Source organism: Neofelis nebulosa, chromosome 12 (assembly GCF_028018385.1).
Source record: "Neofelis nebulosa isolate mNeoNeb1 chromosome 12, mNeoNeb1.pri, whole genome shotgun sequence".
In the NCBI taxonomy this organism is placed as follows: Eukaryota; Metazoa; Chordata; class Mammalia; order Carnivora; family Felidae; genus Neofelis; species Neofelis nebulosa.
Genome location: NC_080793.1, coordinates 32121775 through 32137021, shown reverse-complemented (window position 1 = coordinate 32137021; position 15247 = coordinate 32121775). Strand labels below are relative to the sequence as shown.

General features: G+C 38.6%; 1 protein-coding gene across 2 annotated transcripts in view; it reads left to right on the top strand.

Moving 5' to 3' along the window:
* Positions 1 to 15247, top strand: part of TMEFF1 (transmembrane protein with EGF like and two follistatin like domains 1) — an 82430-nt gene that overhangs the window by 53854 nt on the left and 13329 nt on the right. For both annotated transcript variants that reach the window (XM_058694750.1, XM_058694749.1), the window contains exons 7-8: positions 1533 to 1598; positions 14293 to 14416. In XM_058694750.1, the coding sequence (XP_058550733.1) occupies positions 1533 to 1598; positions 14293 to 14416 (190 nt within the window). The remainder of the gene's footprint in view (positions 1 to 1532; positions 1599 to 14292; positions 14417 to 15247) is intronic.

The window sequence follows — 15247 nt, the reverse complement described above, 5'->3', positions numbered from 1 at the left end:
CAGCTCAGGTCATGATTTCATGGTTTGTGGGTTTGAGCGCCGCGTCAGGCTCTGCGCTCAGAGCCTGGAGCCTGCCTCAGATTCTGTGTCTCCCTCTCTCTCTGTCCCTCTCCCATTCTCTCTCTCTCTCTCTCTCTTTCTCTCTCTCAAAAATAAACAAACATTAAAAAAAATTTTTTTTTTAAATGGGCAGGAGAGCAAACCATTTGCTGGTAGAGGCCCTTCTTAGGTCCCTTGATCTTAAAGAAGTATTATGGTTTGTTTTTCTGTTTGTTTTTTTAATTTTTATTTTTTTAATGTTTGTTTATTTTTTGAGAGAGAGAGGGAGACAGAGCGCGGGCAGGGAGGGGCAGAGGGAGAGAGGGAGACATAGAATCCAAAGCACGATCCAGATTCTGAGCTGTCAGCCTGACACAGAGCTCCAACTCACAAACTGTGAGATCATGACCTGAGCCCGTCAGACGCTTAACCGACTGAGCCACCCAGGTGCCTGGGTTTGTTTTTCTTTTCCTAGAATGGTGTTTAGAGCCTAAGTTGAAACAGTAGCTTAGAGAAATAATATTTTTTATGAGGAACTGGCTCATGATTGAATGGTACTACCAGAATTTCAAACTTCAAATTGGTCAAACTTGAGAATTTTGATAATTGAAGTTCATGCAGATTTAGAATCCTTTGGAGTAGTTGGTCCTTAATTTTTATCTTGGTCCTCTTGATAATATTTCCATTCATCCCTAATGATACCTTCCCTTTCCTCCCTCACTATGTACTGGGAAGCTGAAGCTTGTGTTTCCAACAGGCATTTGTGGTTCATTTATAGTCTTCCCAGTCCAAATACAGTTCGCCAGTCTGGGGTCATTTCTATCATAAATTTTGTCTGATAACGTAACTGAGATTCCACATTTATCTTTTTTTTTTTTTTTTTTTTTTTAACTTTTTTTTTAACTTTTATTTATTTTTGAGACAGAGAGAGACAGAGCATGAATGGGGGAGGGTCAGAGAGAGGGAGACACAGAATCCGAAACAGGCTCCAGGCTCTGAGCTGTCAGCACAGAGCCCGACGCGGGGCTCGAACTCACGGACCGCGAGATCATGACCTGAGCCGAAGTCGGCCGCCCAACCGACTGAGCCACCCAGGCGCCCCTCCACATTTATCTTAATCTGATATGTTTTTAGGGAAACAGTGGTAGGAGAAGGTAAAACTTGAGACCATTGTCCCTTGGAGACAGGGTTAATCTTTTCACGTCAGGGTATCTGTTATTTTAGTTTGCACAGGAAAGACTTTCAGTAGAGGACATTTGAGCCGAAGTCTAGATGAAATTAGGCTGTTCATCATGCAGAGCAGAGCATGTATATATTTGGGATGTCTTGAAGCCTAAGATAGAAATGGCACAATAGTCAAGAGATTGGAGGGAAATGTAAGCAGGATAAGTGGATGAAGTTGGGAAGGACCTGGAACATTTGGAATATTTGGAAGTTTCATGGTATGAGTTAAATATCATATGTGTCTTAATTTGAAAACTTTTCTTTTATAGACACAGATGACACTAGTTTGTTGGGAAAAAAAGATGATGGACTACAGTATCGACCGGATGTGAAAGGTATTGAATCACGATTTTCCAAATTTTGGCCAACTATTGAAATATGGTCAGTATCTGTCTGTAGTAGTTCTATTTCCATTATAATGACCCTTCCAACTTTGCTCTCTGTAGCAGTATGTTGTAGAATATATTATTAGTAATAATATGAACTGAAATGACTAAGACACTTATTCTCAATTTGCAGAGTACTCTCACATATGCTGTGTTTTTGCAATTGAAATTTTTATTGAGATAATTGCAGATTCACATGTAGTTGGAACAAATTACACAGATTCCCTCATATTTGCTTTTTAAATCCTCTTTACTTCTCTAGAATCTACTGTTAATGCTTGCCCTCTGTGTACAGGTCTTGTTCCCTCTGCCTGGAACTTTTCTTTAATTAATATTCATCCTTTCAGTCTTAGCTTAGAAGTCATTTCCTCTTAGGAAATACTCCTTGACCCATAAGTCTAGATTAGGTGCCTCTCTATTATACTCTCCTACTTGATCACTTAACCAACTTTAATTATAGTTGTCTCTTTTATTCATCTGTATCCCCTTGTAGGCTCTGAGTTTTGTAGGGACAGAAGACTGTGTCTATCATGTTCACTTTTGTATTCCTAATCCTGGCAAAATGTTTGGCACATATGTAGGTGCTTTGTACTTGCAGAGAATGGATGCAGCTCAAAGAAACTGTAGGATTTGTTTGTACAGAGTCTTAGATATAGTAAAGGTCAGAGCTGCAGAGACTGGCTTCCTTGACCTTAAGTCCAGTGCTCTTTGATTTAATTTGATTCTTCAACTACTTTGAGGGCTGCTAAGGATCAAGGGGAATGTTGAGACTCCATGAGGTTCTGTCTAGTGAACTGAAATAGGTCTAGATCTTGGGACTCCTAGTTTGGCACTAAGTGCTCTTTCACACATGCATCTTCTATCCATTTATTAGGTTATACTAATGAACAATTGTTTTTAGATGTGTGATCTACCTTTTATGCCTAATTTCCAAAAAATATGTAAAATGAGAATAGTAATCATACCTATCTCATAGCTTTATAAAAATTAAATAATATGTCAAGTGCTGAGAATAGTATCTGACATACTCATAAGTGCTCAATAAATGATAGCTGTTATTATCACTGAATTTGTTATTCCCTCAATAGAATCATATCATACCTGAATCATTTATATTCCATGAGCTCCTGAAATACTAGTTTGCTATGTTGATACAAGTGCTGTATTTAAAATAGAAAATCTCCTGTATTCCCATAGGAGACATAATAGATCAGCCCCAGTTTTATTTCTTTATACTGTTAGTACATGACCTGAATAGGAAGGCTATTTTTCAGTAGCTAGAGGCTCATACTTAAGGTAATTTGGGGAATTATGTATGCCCCAAATACTTGCCTGCCTTTGATAAAACTACAGGGATAATTTAGTGCCTAGGCCACTTTTGAGATACTGAAAATTCTTTACACATAAGAACTGGTCTATAACTCAAATGAAATTACCATAATCAGTAGATATAATTTATTATGTGCCTATTCTATACTGGTTGTTTTATCAGACACTGTTGGTGGATAGAAAGATAACTAACACATGACCTCCTTCTTTAAAGAGTTTCTTCATAATAAGAAATGAATATAACCTACTTATAACAAAGTAGAAATTGGCTATTGTTATACATGTAGTGTGGTTGAAAAGTGCAATGGACATTCAGAAAAGAAAAGATTGCCATTTGGTGGAGTATAGTGAGGATCTGAGAAGCTTAATGGAAGAGGTGAAATTAGGGCTGAACCTTGAAGGATGGTTAGGATTTTAACAGAGATCAAAAAGATATTTAAGGAGAATGCAAGAGCATGAGCAGAGGTGTGGATGCAAACGTTATGATAGAATGTATTGGACAGTGGTAAGGAGTCCTTTTTTGGCTGGAGAGTAGGGGGCTTAAGAGGTAGAAAATGGAAGAAGAGACTAGTAAGGTTGGGGCTAGACTAGGCAGTGTCGTAAATGCTGTATTATCCTAGGACATTTAAACTTTATTTGTAGAATTATTAATGTATTTGAAAAAGACAAGGCTGCAGAGTTAACCAGTTGAATGAATGGTATGTGGTAGGTACTTTGTGCTTATTATTATATATATTGGACTAGAGGCAGGGAGATCAGTTAGGTTGACTCAAAGGGGATAGACTTCTGCTTAGATCAGAGGGATAGAGTTGAGATGACTTGGACGTTAGATTCTATTTACACAACTAAGGATGTTGGGGAGAGGCAAGGTGTTTAAGGTAAGGGAGGAGTTGATGGTGGAGGTGATTAATTTTGGAGTTTGAGTTTCTTGTGGGACTAAATAAGTCCACATGACTTGTTTAGCATAAATTTGCAAGTCAGTCCTTTGAGACAGAGGTGATAGATAACTGAAGTCATGAGAACGAGTAAGAGATTATAGAGCTGCATTGTGTAGACTATTGCACACTTGAAATAGGGCTAGCATGATTGAGACACAAAACCTTTAATTTCATTTCATTTTAATTCATTTAAATTTAAACAGCCACATGTGGCCAGTGGCTATCGTTTTGGACAGCACACACATAGAACATATTGAGAGTTGTAGAAAGTTCCATTAGATGGCACAGTTATCCAGATCCAGAGAAAACCAAGAAAACTACAGTGGCACAGAAGCCAAAAGGGAGAAGCTGCATAAACATTTGAGAGGATGAGTATTGAATTTGAAGACAAGGGAGTCATTGGTAATCTTGGACCAAAGAGTTTCTCTCGAGTTATAAATATGAAATCAAATTGTTGAAAGAATTAAGAAATGTTCTAGTAGGGAGGAGTAGAGGTCAAAAGGTACTATTTTGTATTTTTCCATTTGCTTCTATTTTTTGTCCTCACAGGCATTTATAGGAGGACCTTAGTAAATACTTGTGTCCCCAGGACACAAGACTCGCTAGGTTGATAGGGCTCTAGGGATGGAGGCTACAAAGTGAAAAGCAGGAACACAGTATCAGCAGGTAGCTGGACAGATTGGAAGGTAGTGCTCAGTAGGGAAGATTTTTTTTAAAGTTGAGCTCTTAGAAAGTAGTGCTCATGAAATGGAACATTTCAGTATCCAGCATGGTGGCTGAATTAGTGCTTGTCTTGGGCTGTTGGAAAACCTGTGGTAAATGCTGAGATTGTAGTGTTGGAAGCATTGTTGTAGATGTTTATGCCGTACAGGGTATGATGGTTGAACATGAGGTATGGGAGATGGGTATGTGACATTTTAAAAGCTTGATTATAGAAAATTTCAAATGTATGTAAACAGAATAGTATAATGAACCCTCCTTTCCCCAGTACCCACCTTCAACAGTTTACAGCATTCTGTCATTTTTATTTTGCCTGTATACCTCTACCCTCTTGATTATCATTATTCTTATTTTACAGGTGTTTTTTTGAGGTATAATTTACATACAGTGAGATACATGAATGTTAAGCTATCAGTTTTCAAAAATGAATGCACCCCAATATACCCATGTATACCCACAGTCTCTAATATTTCCATCTATCCAGGAAGTTCCTTTGTGGCATATGACATTTCAACGTGGCCATTTTTGTCCAAAGATATTTTCGTACAGCCTGCAATCTAACTGTAACACCTTTATTTCTAAGACGTTCTCGCTTGTCTTAGTTCCTGAGCTTCACTTCACCCCATCCCTCATCCCATCTTTGACCTCCTTCTCTCAATATTCTCTCTTCCTGCTAACCATTGATGATACCAGAGATACTGAGATATTGGTACTATTTTTTCCATTACTTGGCGACCGTCACTTACATATTTTAATACAGCTCTTTTGATATGCTCCATTTTTAAAATCTTGATAAATTCCCCTCATTGAAAGGTAAGACTGAGCCAGTTGCTAAAATGTTTGAGAGAAGTCTGAGTGTGTGTGCTGTGGAGTGTGGGAGAGAGTCCTGATGAGTTTTAGAAGGCTGTCTGGGTGGATGGCACAGACCCCTAAGAGATGAAGGTCACTGGGAGATGAGAGTGGATTACTGATCTGGAGGTGATGGGTAGGAAGCACAGCAGGGGAAGGTGGAAGGAAAGGGGATGTAGGAAGTAACGTGATCTTGGTATGTCAGGGAGATGAAAGGAATACTTTCTAAGGGAGTGGCTGAGGAAGTGGATGAGTTTGTTCACATTAGAAAATGTGTTTTGTTGGGAAGAGTGGAAAGGCTAGGAAAGGAAGAGTTAGGGTTAGTATGGAAAATGGGTTTAGAAATGTGAGAGTTAGAGGTGTTGGAGGGTAGGTAGCTTTTATACCTACGTATTCTTTGATGGGGTATGAGGAGACTGGTGTAGGGAAAGTATGTATGGAGGGATATTTAGTAATGAAGATGAGGTGCAGGGTAGTATAGGGGAAACAAGAAAGAATATATTAAATTTTTTAAGTGTAGGGATTTGTAGAAATGAGCCAGAGTTACGGATGCAGTGTTGATGTGTTGTTGTGGCCTCAGCAGATGACCTACCAGGTGCGTGTCTTGGTTGTTAATAGCAACTCCTTATGCTTTATTTGGGTTGTATGTTGATGGACCAGGACAGCCAGCCAGTGGAAGATGCCTTTGCAGATAGGCCATCTGGTGCTGGATTTTCTTATAACATCATCGCTTAGAACCATACTCTCCTTTGTATTTGAAAACACTGCCGCTGGTGGTAGATTTGTTTCTGAATGCCTCTGTGGGTGGAAGGAGCCACTGAGTGACCAAGTATACTTTTTATATCGCACACACACCAACATTGTTCAGAGACTAACAGTTGCAGCTGTTGTTCGTGGAGCCTGTCACCACTTGCCTGAGGGCATTGTTTGGAGAGGACCATTCTGTGCCCAGTTCTTGCTGTGCGAGGCTGCATCTCTGCTGTGGTTTCTGAAACTGTGCTTTATTCCATCTTTAAAGCCTTTTTATATTTCCTTTTTGAAGTTAATCTAATTTACTTGGCCCAGAGAGCAGGTGCTTGGACATTCTGCTTTTGTCTATTCCCTTCACATCTCCCAGAGTGGCTGGTGAAATAATAGTGTAATGGTTAAGAGCTTGCTCTGTGGAATCAGACTTGGTCTACACTTAAAGGCTGTGTGGCCTCCTTTCTCTGATCGTTAATGATATTATCTATATAGTGGGGATACTACTATCTACAGCCTAGGATTACTCTGATTATTAAATGCTGTATCACTAAATTCCTTATGGAGGTTATTAGGTGATTGTTAATACTTGTGTTTTCTGTTTTCATTGTTGGTACTTGACTGCGGTCAAAGGTCTCACCATTGGTGAGTCTACCTATCTGCATCATGTTTAATGTGGTTCATGAGTGACATCAGTGTGATATTCATTCATTCAACAATTATTCTTGTGTGCCCTTCTGTGTGTCGGGTGCTTTCACATATTTGTGTTATTATTTGATCCTTATCACAACCAAGTTATCCTCATTTTGTGGACAAAGAAACTGAAACAGTGAATTGGTGGCTCATGTAGAATAGCAGAGCAAAGACTGGAATTTAGGCTTTCTGACCCTAAGCCCTGGTGCTCTTTTTTTTGTATCACAACCATTCCAGAGTTCTCTACTGCTGCTTTGCTTTCTTTCTTAATTTGCTTCAGAACTTTAATATACTTTCAGCCATCACCTTGGTGAACATTTGTTCTCTAGCTTTAATTAAGAGCTTAATCTTTTTTTTTTAAGTTTGTTTATTTTGAGAAAGAAAGAGGGAGAGAGAGTGTGCAAGAGGGACAGGGGCAGAGAGAGAGGGAGAAAGACAATCCCAAGCAGGCTCCATGCTGTCAATGCAGAGCCCGATGTAGCACTTGATCTCACGAACTGTGAGGTCATGACCCGAACTGAGATCAAGAGTTGGCTGCTAAACTGACTGAGCCACCCAGGTGCCCTTAGAGCTTAATCTTAAGCTCCAGTTTCATATATTCATATGTAGAGCCTGGAACATAATAGGTGCTCAGTAAATACTTTTGGATACCTAGAGGTCTAAATTTGAACTTCATTTACTATGTTCATTCTACTGAACTTCCTGTCATTAAGTTCACATTTAGAGTCATTTTTTCCCTCATTTTTTAAGTATGGTGAAATGCATATAACAAAATTTACCATTTTAATCATGCTTAAGTGCACAGTTCAGTGGTATTAAATATATTCATGAAGTTGTGCAATCACCACTACTATCCATTTCTAGAAGTCTTGCAGGTTGTAAAACTGGAACTATACCCAATAAACAATAACTTCCCACTTCTTCCCTCAGCCCTGGCAACTATCATTCTTTTTGTTTCTATAATTTTATCCACTCTAAGTGCCTCATACAAATGGAAACCTACAGTGTTTGTCTTTTTATGACTGGCTTATTTCGGTGTACATAATGTCCTCAAGGTTAATCTGTGTTGTAGCGTAACTCAGAATTTCCTTCCTTTTTGAGGCTGAATAATGTTCCATTGTATATACGTACCGTGTTTTGTTTATCCATTCATTCAGTGATGGACACTTGTATTGCTTCCACATTTGAGCTATTATGAATGTTGCTTTGAATATGGGTTTATAGCTATCTCTTTGAGACCCTGCTTTCAGTTCTTCTGAATATATCCCCAGAAGTGGAATTGCTAGGGGCACCTGGGTGGCTCAGTTGTTTGGGCGTCTGACTTCGGCTCAGGTCATGATCTTGCAGTTTGTGAGTTCAAGCCCTGCGTGGGGCTCTGTGCTTACAGCTCGGAGCCTGGAGCCTGCTTCGGATTCTGTGTCTCCCCGTCTCTTCTCTGTCTCTCAATAATAAATAAACGTTAAAAAAAATAAAAATTAAAAAAAAAAAAAGAAGTGGAATTGCTAGATCAAATAGTCATTATGTGTTTAATTTTTTGAGAAATCACTGTACTGTTTTCCACAGTGGCTATATCATACATTCTCATCAGCAGTGCACAGGGCTCTAATTTCTCCACATGCATGCCAACGCTTAACTATTTTCTTTTTTTTCTTTCTTGGATAGTAGTCATCCTAATGGGTGTGGGATGCTGTCTTGTAGTTTTGATTTGCATTACCCTAATGATTAGTGATGTTGAACATTTTTCATGTGTTTATTGATCATAGTTTCTTTGAATTCATGCATATTTTCTTTGGAGCATAATTCTGTGAAAACATCTTTAATAAAGACAGTTCTGTTCTACTAAATGCTTAAGGTACATTTAATGGGTTAGTGCTGGGCACTACTTGTGAAGATGGTTGTTACAAGTTATCTAAAGGGTGGGACTGGGGAAGTTTGACCTTAAGAAAAAAAAATTGTTGGACAGTGGGCTATGGGGTAAACAGACATGGAGAAATCAATAGTTAAAGAAAGAGATTTCGTTCGACATAAGGAACATTTGATAATACTGGAATTAACTGGGTTGATTTTTTTTTTTTTTTTTTTTTTTAACTTCTGGAAGTGGTCAAGTAGAAACAGGACCTTGGGGTTGTAACTTTATAAAGAGATTCCTTCATCACACCAGATAGGCCCCAAAGACCCTTTCAGCTCTGAGTTTCTGAGAGCTCATTCCACAGCAACTTCAAGCTGTATGTATTTTTTTCTGTATCTCTAATATTTATTCCTACTGCTAAGCCTAGCTTAGTTTTTCATTGCCACAAGTTTGGATTATGTAGTGAATTCCTAATTGGTCACCTGGTCTTCCTAGTTCCCCTGCCCCTTTATCTTGCATGCTGTTTTCCAATTGAAAATTTTAACAACTTTTTGACATACAATTTACATACCACTAAGTTCACCTCTTTAAAGTATGCAATTCAATGTTTTAAAATAAAAAACCAAAAAACATTTTTTTTTTTAAATTTTTTTTTTCTCAACGTTTTTTATTTATTTTTGGGACAGAGAGAGACAGAGCATGAACGGGGAAGGGGCAGAGAGAGAGGGAGACACACAATTGGAAACAGGCTCCAGGCTCCAGGCTCCGAGCCATCAGCCCAGAGCCTGACGCGGGGCTCGAACTCACAGACCGCGAGATCGTGACCTGGCTGAAGTCGGACGCTTAACTGACTGCGCCACCCAGGCGCCCCCCAAAAAACATTTATTTTTTTTATTTTTTTTTATTTATTTTTGGGACAGACAGAGACAGAGCATGAACGGGGGAGGGGCAGAGAGAGAGGGAGACACAGAATCGGAAACAGGCTCCAGGCTCCGAGCCATCAGCCCAGAGCCTGACGCGGGGCTCGAACTCACGGACCGCGAGATCGTGACCTGGCTGAAGTCGGACGCTTAACCGACTGCGCCACCCAGGCGCCCCAACATTTTTAAAGTAATCTCTATACCCAACATGGGGCTTGAACTCAAACCCCGAGATCAAGAGTTGCATGTTCTACCGACCGAGCCAGCGAGGCACCTTCAGTTCAATTTTTTAAAAAATATATTTAAGATTGTACAACTATCATATCAAAATCAAATTTTAGGCCATTTTACTTAGCCGAAAAAGAAACTTAACATGCATTAGCATTCACTCCCCATTCTCCCTAACCACCAGCTCTAGGCAATCACTCTTAATTATGCAAAACATGGCTTTCATTGGGCTGTTCTTTAGCTAGAAGACTGTCAGTGTCTTCCTTGTCCATATGATTAAGAAAGCATTTCTCACCTGGGGGGTTCATATTTTTCCATAATCTGATATCAGCTTATTTTTCCAATTTTGACTTAAACCCTTCCCTGGTTTGAATATACAACTCTTGCTAAGGCTCATCTACTTCTTGTTCTTAAGAATGCTGTGTGCATTATACCTTCCTTTTGGTTTCCACTCTTCCTCTAAATAAATCTGGATATGCTTTGAGACCTAACTTGAGTCCTGTCCTTTCTATGAATACTTCCCTGAGTAATATCACCTACAGTGAGTTCTCCTTTAAACTTGAACTTCCTTGGGCACTTGGTCGACATGTGTAATGATCTTGTGGTTCCTGGGTTTAAGCCTCGCCTCAGGCTCTGTGCTGACAGCTCAGAGCCTGGAGCCTGCTTCGGATTCTGTGTCTCCCTCTCTCTCTACCCCTCCCCTGCTCGTGCTTTATCTCTATCTCTCAAGAATAAATAAACATTAAAAAAAAAAAAAAGCTTGAACTTCCCTTAGCACCCAGTATTGTAAAACTTTTTTTTTTTTTTTTTGGCATTTAATTGTAAACTGTCATGTGGAAACCCTTCCCTTGTGTTATTCAGCTTTTCATGTGTATACCTTAATTCCCTAAGTTGATTATAAGCTTCTCAAGGGCAGGGACCATGTATGCTTTTTCTTTATATCTTCTGTAGCTTAGCTGAGTATATGGCTATGCACAGAAATAGTGTGTTTATGTATAATGGAATGAATAGAGCTAGCACTGAGCAGAATGCGAAATTTGGGCTCTGTGACAGCCACAGATTTCAAAGTCTTACTGGACATGTCTGTGTTTTTAGATGGCTTTGCCTTGTCTACAGCCTGATACCACATTCTTTCATTAATTCATTCAGTAAATGCCACTGGTGCTATGCTTTGTTTACTAATTTCTCAAAACCCTGTTCTTGATTTAGTTAACTTTTTCTTATTGCTGTGATGTAGCTGAATTCTCTGATAGCATTCAGTTCTGCATTATTCTTGAGATTTCCTGCTGTTGATAGGACTTTTCTTATGGTAGATTAGTACATTACCACAGCCTCTGTAGACCTATAGAGTACCATTATGATACACATTACAAGATCTTATTATTATAGGTTGGTACATAACCTTAGTCTCTGTAGTCCCATTATTATATACTTCATGATGTAACACACCATGACAGTATCATGTTCTGAGAAGTTGCAGGGTGATGAGTGCTACGGGAGACAGTTGCATTGCTCAAGTCACTTATGGTTTGATTGCAAGTGTGGAATAGCACTTTTAATTTGAAACCATAGCAAGAAAAGTACTATATTCTAAGTGTTAGGAGTTATACAGAAATAAATGATACAAATGTCTAGATTCTTTATTTATTTTTGAGACAGAGAGACAGAGCATGAATGGGGGAGGGGCAGAGAGAGAGGGAGACAGAATCGGAAGCAGGCTCCAGGCTCTGAGCCGTCAGCCCAGAGCCCGACGTGGGGTTCGAACTCACGGACCGCGAGATCGTGACCTGAGCTGAAGTCGGACGCTTAACCGACTGAGCCACCCAGGCGCCCCAACAAATGTCTAGATTCTTAAGGAGCTCATAGTAGAGACTGAGTTAAAAAACCCAAATGGTTGTAAGACAATATCATGAGTATTGTAGTGGAGAAGTGGGTGCTTAGGATTATAACAGCCCCAAGGGATTTCTTCTGTCATGGCAAAATTATAGTTTGGGAGCTGGAGGAGACCTTATAAGCCCTTTGAGGACAGGATATTTTTCTGTCCCCAGCACCTACAGAGTACCTGGCATATGAAAGATGATCAATAAATGATAAATGAATAGTCATCTATACTGTGCTATCTTATATGGTGGGTACTAGCAGTATGTGGTTATTGAGTACTTGAAACAAGATTAGTCAGAATTGAGATGTGCTGTGAGTGTTAAGTGGTCACCAGAGTTTAAAGATGTATTTAAGAAAATGTGTGTAAAAAAAAATCACAATTTTGTAGTACTGATTATATGTTGAAGTGATACTTATTTGATAGATTAAATAAATATAGGATTAAAATTAATTTTCCTATTTCTTTTTACTTAAAAAATATGGCTACTAGAAAACTAAAAATTACACATCTCATATTATGTTGGACAATGCTGATCTTATTCAGCTGCTTTAGAGAGACAGTGTGATTTGACCAAGGTCACAAAATAGGAGAGGGGCGCCTGGGTAACTCAGTTGGTTAAGTATCTGACTCTTGGTTTTGGCTCAGGTCATGATCTCACGGTTCATAAGTTCAAGCTCTACATCGGGCTTTGAGCTGTCGGTATGGAGCCTGCTTGGGATTCTCTCCCTCTCTCTTTCTCTCTGCCCCTCCACTGCTCATGCGCTCTCTCTCTCTCTCAAAATAAATAAATACTTAAACAGAACAAAACAGCAGAGATACCTTGAGAATTTCCATGTTGGATTTCTTCATTTCTGGTTCAGTTTTCTTTACAGGCATAAGTTAGTACAATGTAAATACATAAATTTTGAGGTAAAATAGCATCAGTTTCGTCTTGTGAGGGATGACATGATCTCTCTGCTTTTAGGTATCCTATTATTGAGCCTAATAATCATTACACATTTTTCCTTTTGTATGTGAATTTCAGTCTCCAGAAAATCTGCATTTTTATACTCAGGTTTCTTTTCCTACTTAGTACCTCCATTCCTTTTTCTCCCTTGCTCTTCCCCTTTCCTACACATACATATTATACACACAGTCTTGTATTTTATTCCTTCTTAATTTGGTTCCATTAATAATTTCCACATTATAGCAATACCTTTATTTGTATTTGGGGGAGATAGCCTTTGCTGTAACATGGTGTGGTATATAGACTGAGAGCTGGTTGTTCTAGTGGTCTTGTGCATACATCAATTATCTCACATTATTCTCTCAGAACTACATGAAGTAAAGATCCTGTTATGATCCTGACTACAGTTATGAAATCTCAGTCTTAGAGAGGGTGGTACTCTCAAGGTCACACAGCTGATCACAGAATTTGTAAGCTAGAAATGTGAGAAACTGACAGGAAGCCTGGGAATTTTTCCTACATAAGCACAGGCCTGTGTAGGAACTCTTGAGTCCATAGACTAAGGATGAATATATTAATGTATACGCCAGGAAAAAAAGTTTAAAAGTCCATTGCAGAATGTGTGGGTGTTAGGTATACGCTTATGTAAGTACATGAGAGAGGCAAGAGAGAAACAGAGGGGATAGGGAGAAATAGAGAGGGATAGAGAGAATGAATGGATGAAATGATTTATTTTGAAGACCGAGTCCTTATGCCTCCCTCCCTCCTGCTCCTTTCTGTCCTTCTTTCCTGATTCTCTTCCTATTTATGACATTGAAATTACTCACCATACTCTCATTTTCTTCACTTCAGCTCAGGTCAGTTCAAATCAATATACCTAACTGAACAGATGTTCATCAACATGTTTTCAATGGTTCTGTTTTGATAGAGGGGTTTTGGGTGATTAAAAAATTTTTTTTATTTGTTCTCTATGTTATTGAATTTTTTATACAATAACATATACTAAGAACAGCCAGATAAAAAATCAGCATTTGGAAGAAATTTCATTTGGAAGAAAAAATCAACATGCATAATAGTTTTCATTCCAAAAATATTTCACGCTAAAATTTCAAAGTGCCATACCTTGCTCTCTGCCATTCCAGGTTTTTTTTACTTCAATTTCGTAGTCCCCAGGTTAATGACTAGACTAAGTCAGTTTTTCAAAACCCAGAGCTGTAGTACACCATCTCTGGTTCATAGAGATGAGCTTTCTTATCGAGCTAGCATTTATTTCTTTAACCAAGATGTTTATGTTTTGGGGGCAGATTGTTTGTAAACAACAGTAACTCATAGTGGTCATGTTTTGCAAATATTTTTAAATGCTTTGAATCTAAACAGTCTACTTATTGTGTTTATGTCATAATGAGACCTTGGTTCTTATCCAGCCCCCTATCTGATAATTTTCTTTTCCAAATTACCAGCCAATTTATTTGTTGTTAGAATCTTTGAAAATTCCATATTTTTCAATTGCTTTTCACTGTTTATTGCCCTGGTTTATGTTCTTTTAAGATGCTAGTGATCAAAGAGAAGATGTTTATATTGGAAACCACATGCCTTGCCCTGAAAACCTCAATGGTTACTGCATCCATGGGAAATGTGAATTCATCTATTCCACTCAGAAGGCTTCTTGTAGGTAAGTCAGCATCTCCAGATCAGAGGTGAGGAACTTTTTCCTGCAGTCACTGCTCTATAGAAAGCTATAGTGAAATATAGATTAAATATTACCAAAAAGTATTATTTATTTGCAATTGAGTCAAAAATAAATTAGCAGTATCATTTGGAAAAAGCTGACATGTATAATATGGAAAACCAAAAACAGATGTCATATTAGGATTTTAAGATTATGGGCTTAACATTTTTAATATGATGTCCATTTTTTATATAAGAAATAAATATGCCATATTTCAGCACTATTTTGGTTTTCAGGCAATCTGTCACAAGGTGATTTAGGGACTAAAGAATGTGTTAAGAACAGAGAATATGTAACTCAAAACATATACTGAAATAGATTTCTAAAAATAAGGGAATGGGGATGTAGAACCAGGTGTGAAGAGAGAAGTGGAAATGGGAAAGGTGTAAATCTTCTACTGTCTGAAGCAGGAGAGGTTATGAAACTTGTTCAAGGTCAGCAGCAGCAAAACTAGATCTCGGATTTCCTGACACTCAGCCTAATGATCGTGATGCGTTTTGCTGTTCTGTGTCTGTTTACCAGTAACACTTCTTGATGGTGCTGGGAGCTCATCCTCTATTTCAGACTGGTCTGGTTAGCCAGGGTACAGTATTTCCTTAGACAAGGGGAGATTCCTGTCATTCTGCACGTTCCTGCCTCTTGCAGTTTGGCCAGAGTCCTTTTTTTCCTTTCTTAGTCAAAACATCAAAAGATGGAGAAATACTACACTTTTCCTTTGTTCTGTCAGCCTAGTAGGCCAGTGAATCTTTCTCTCCAGAAAGTAAAAGAAAGCTG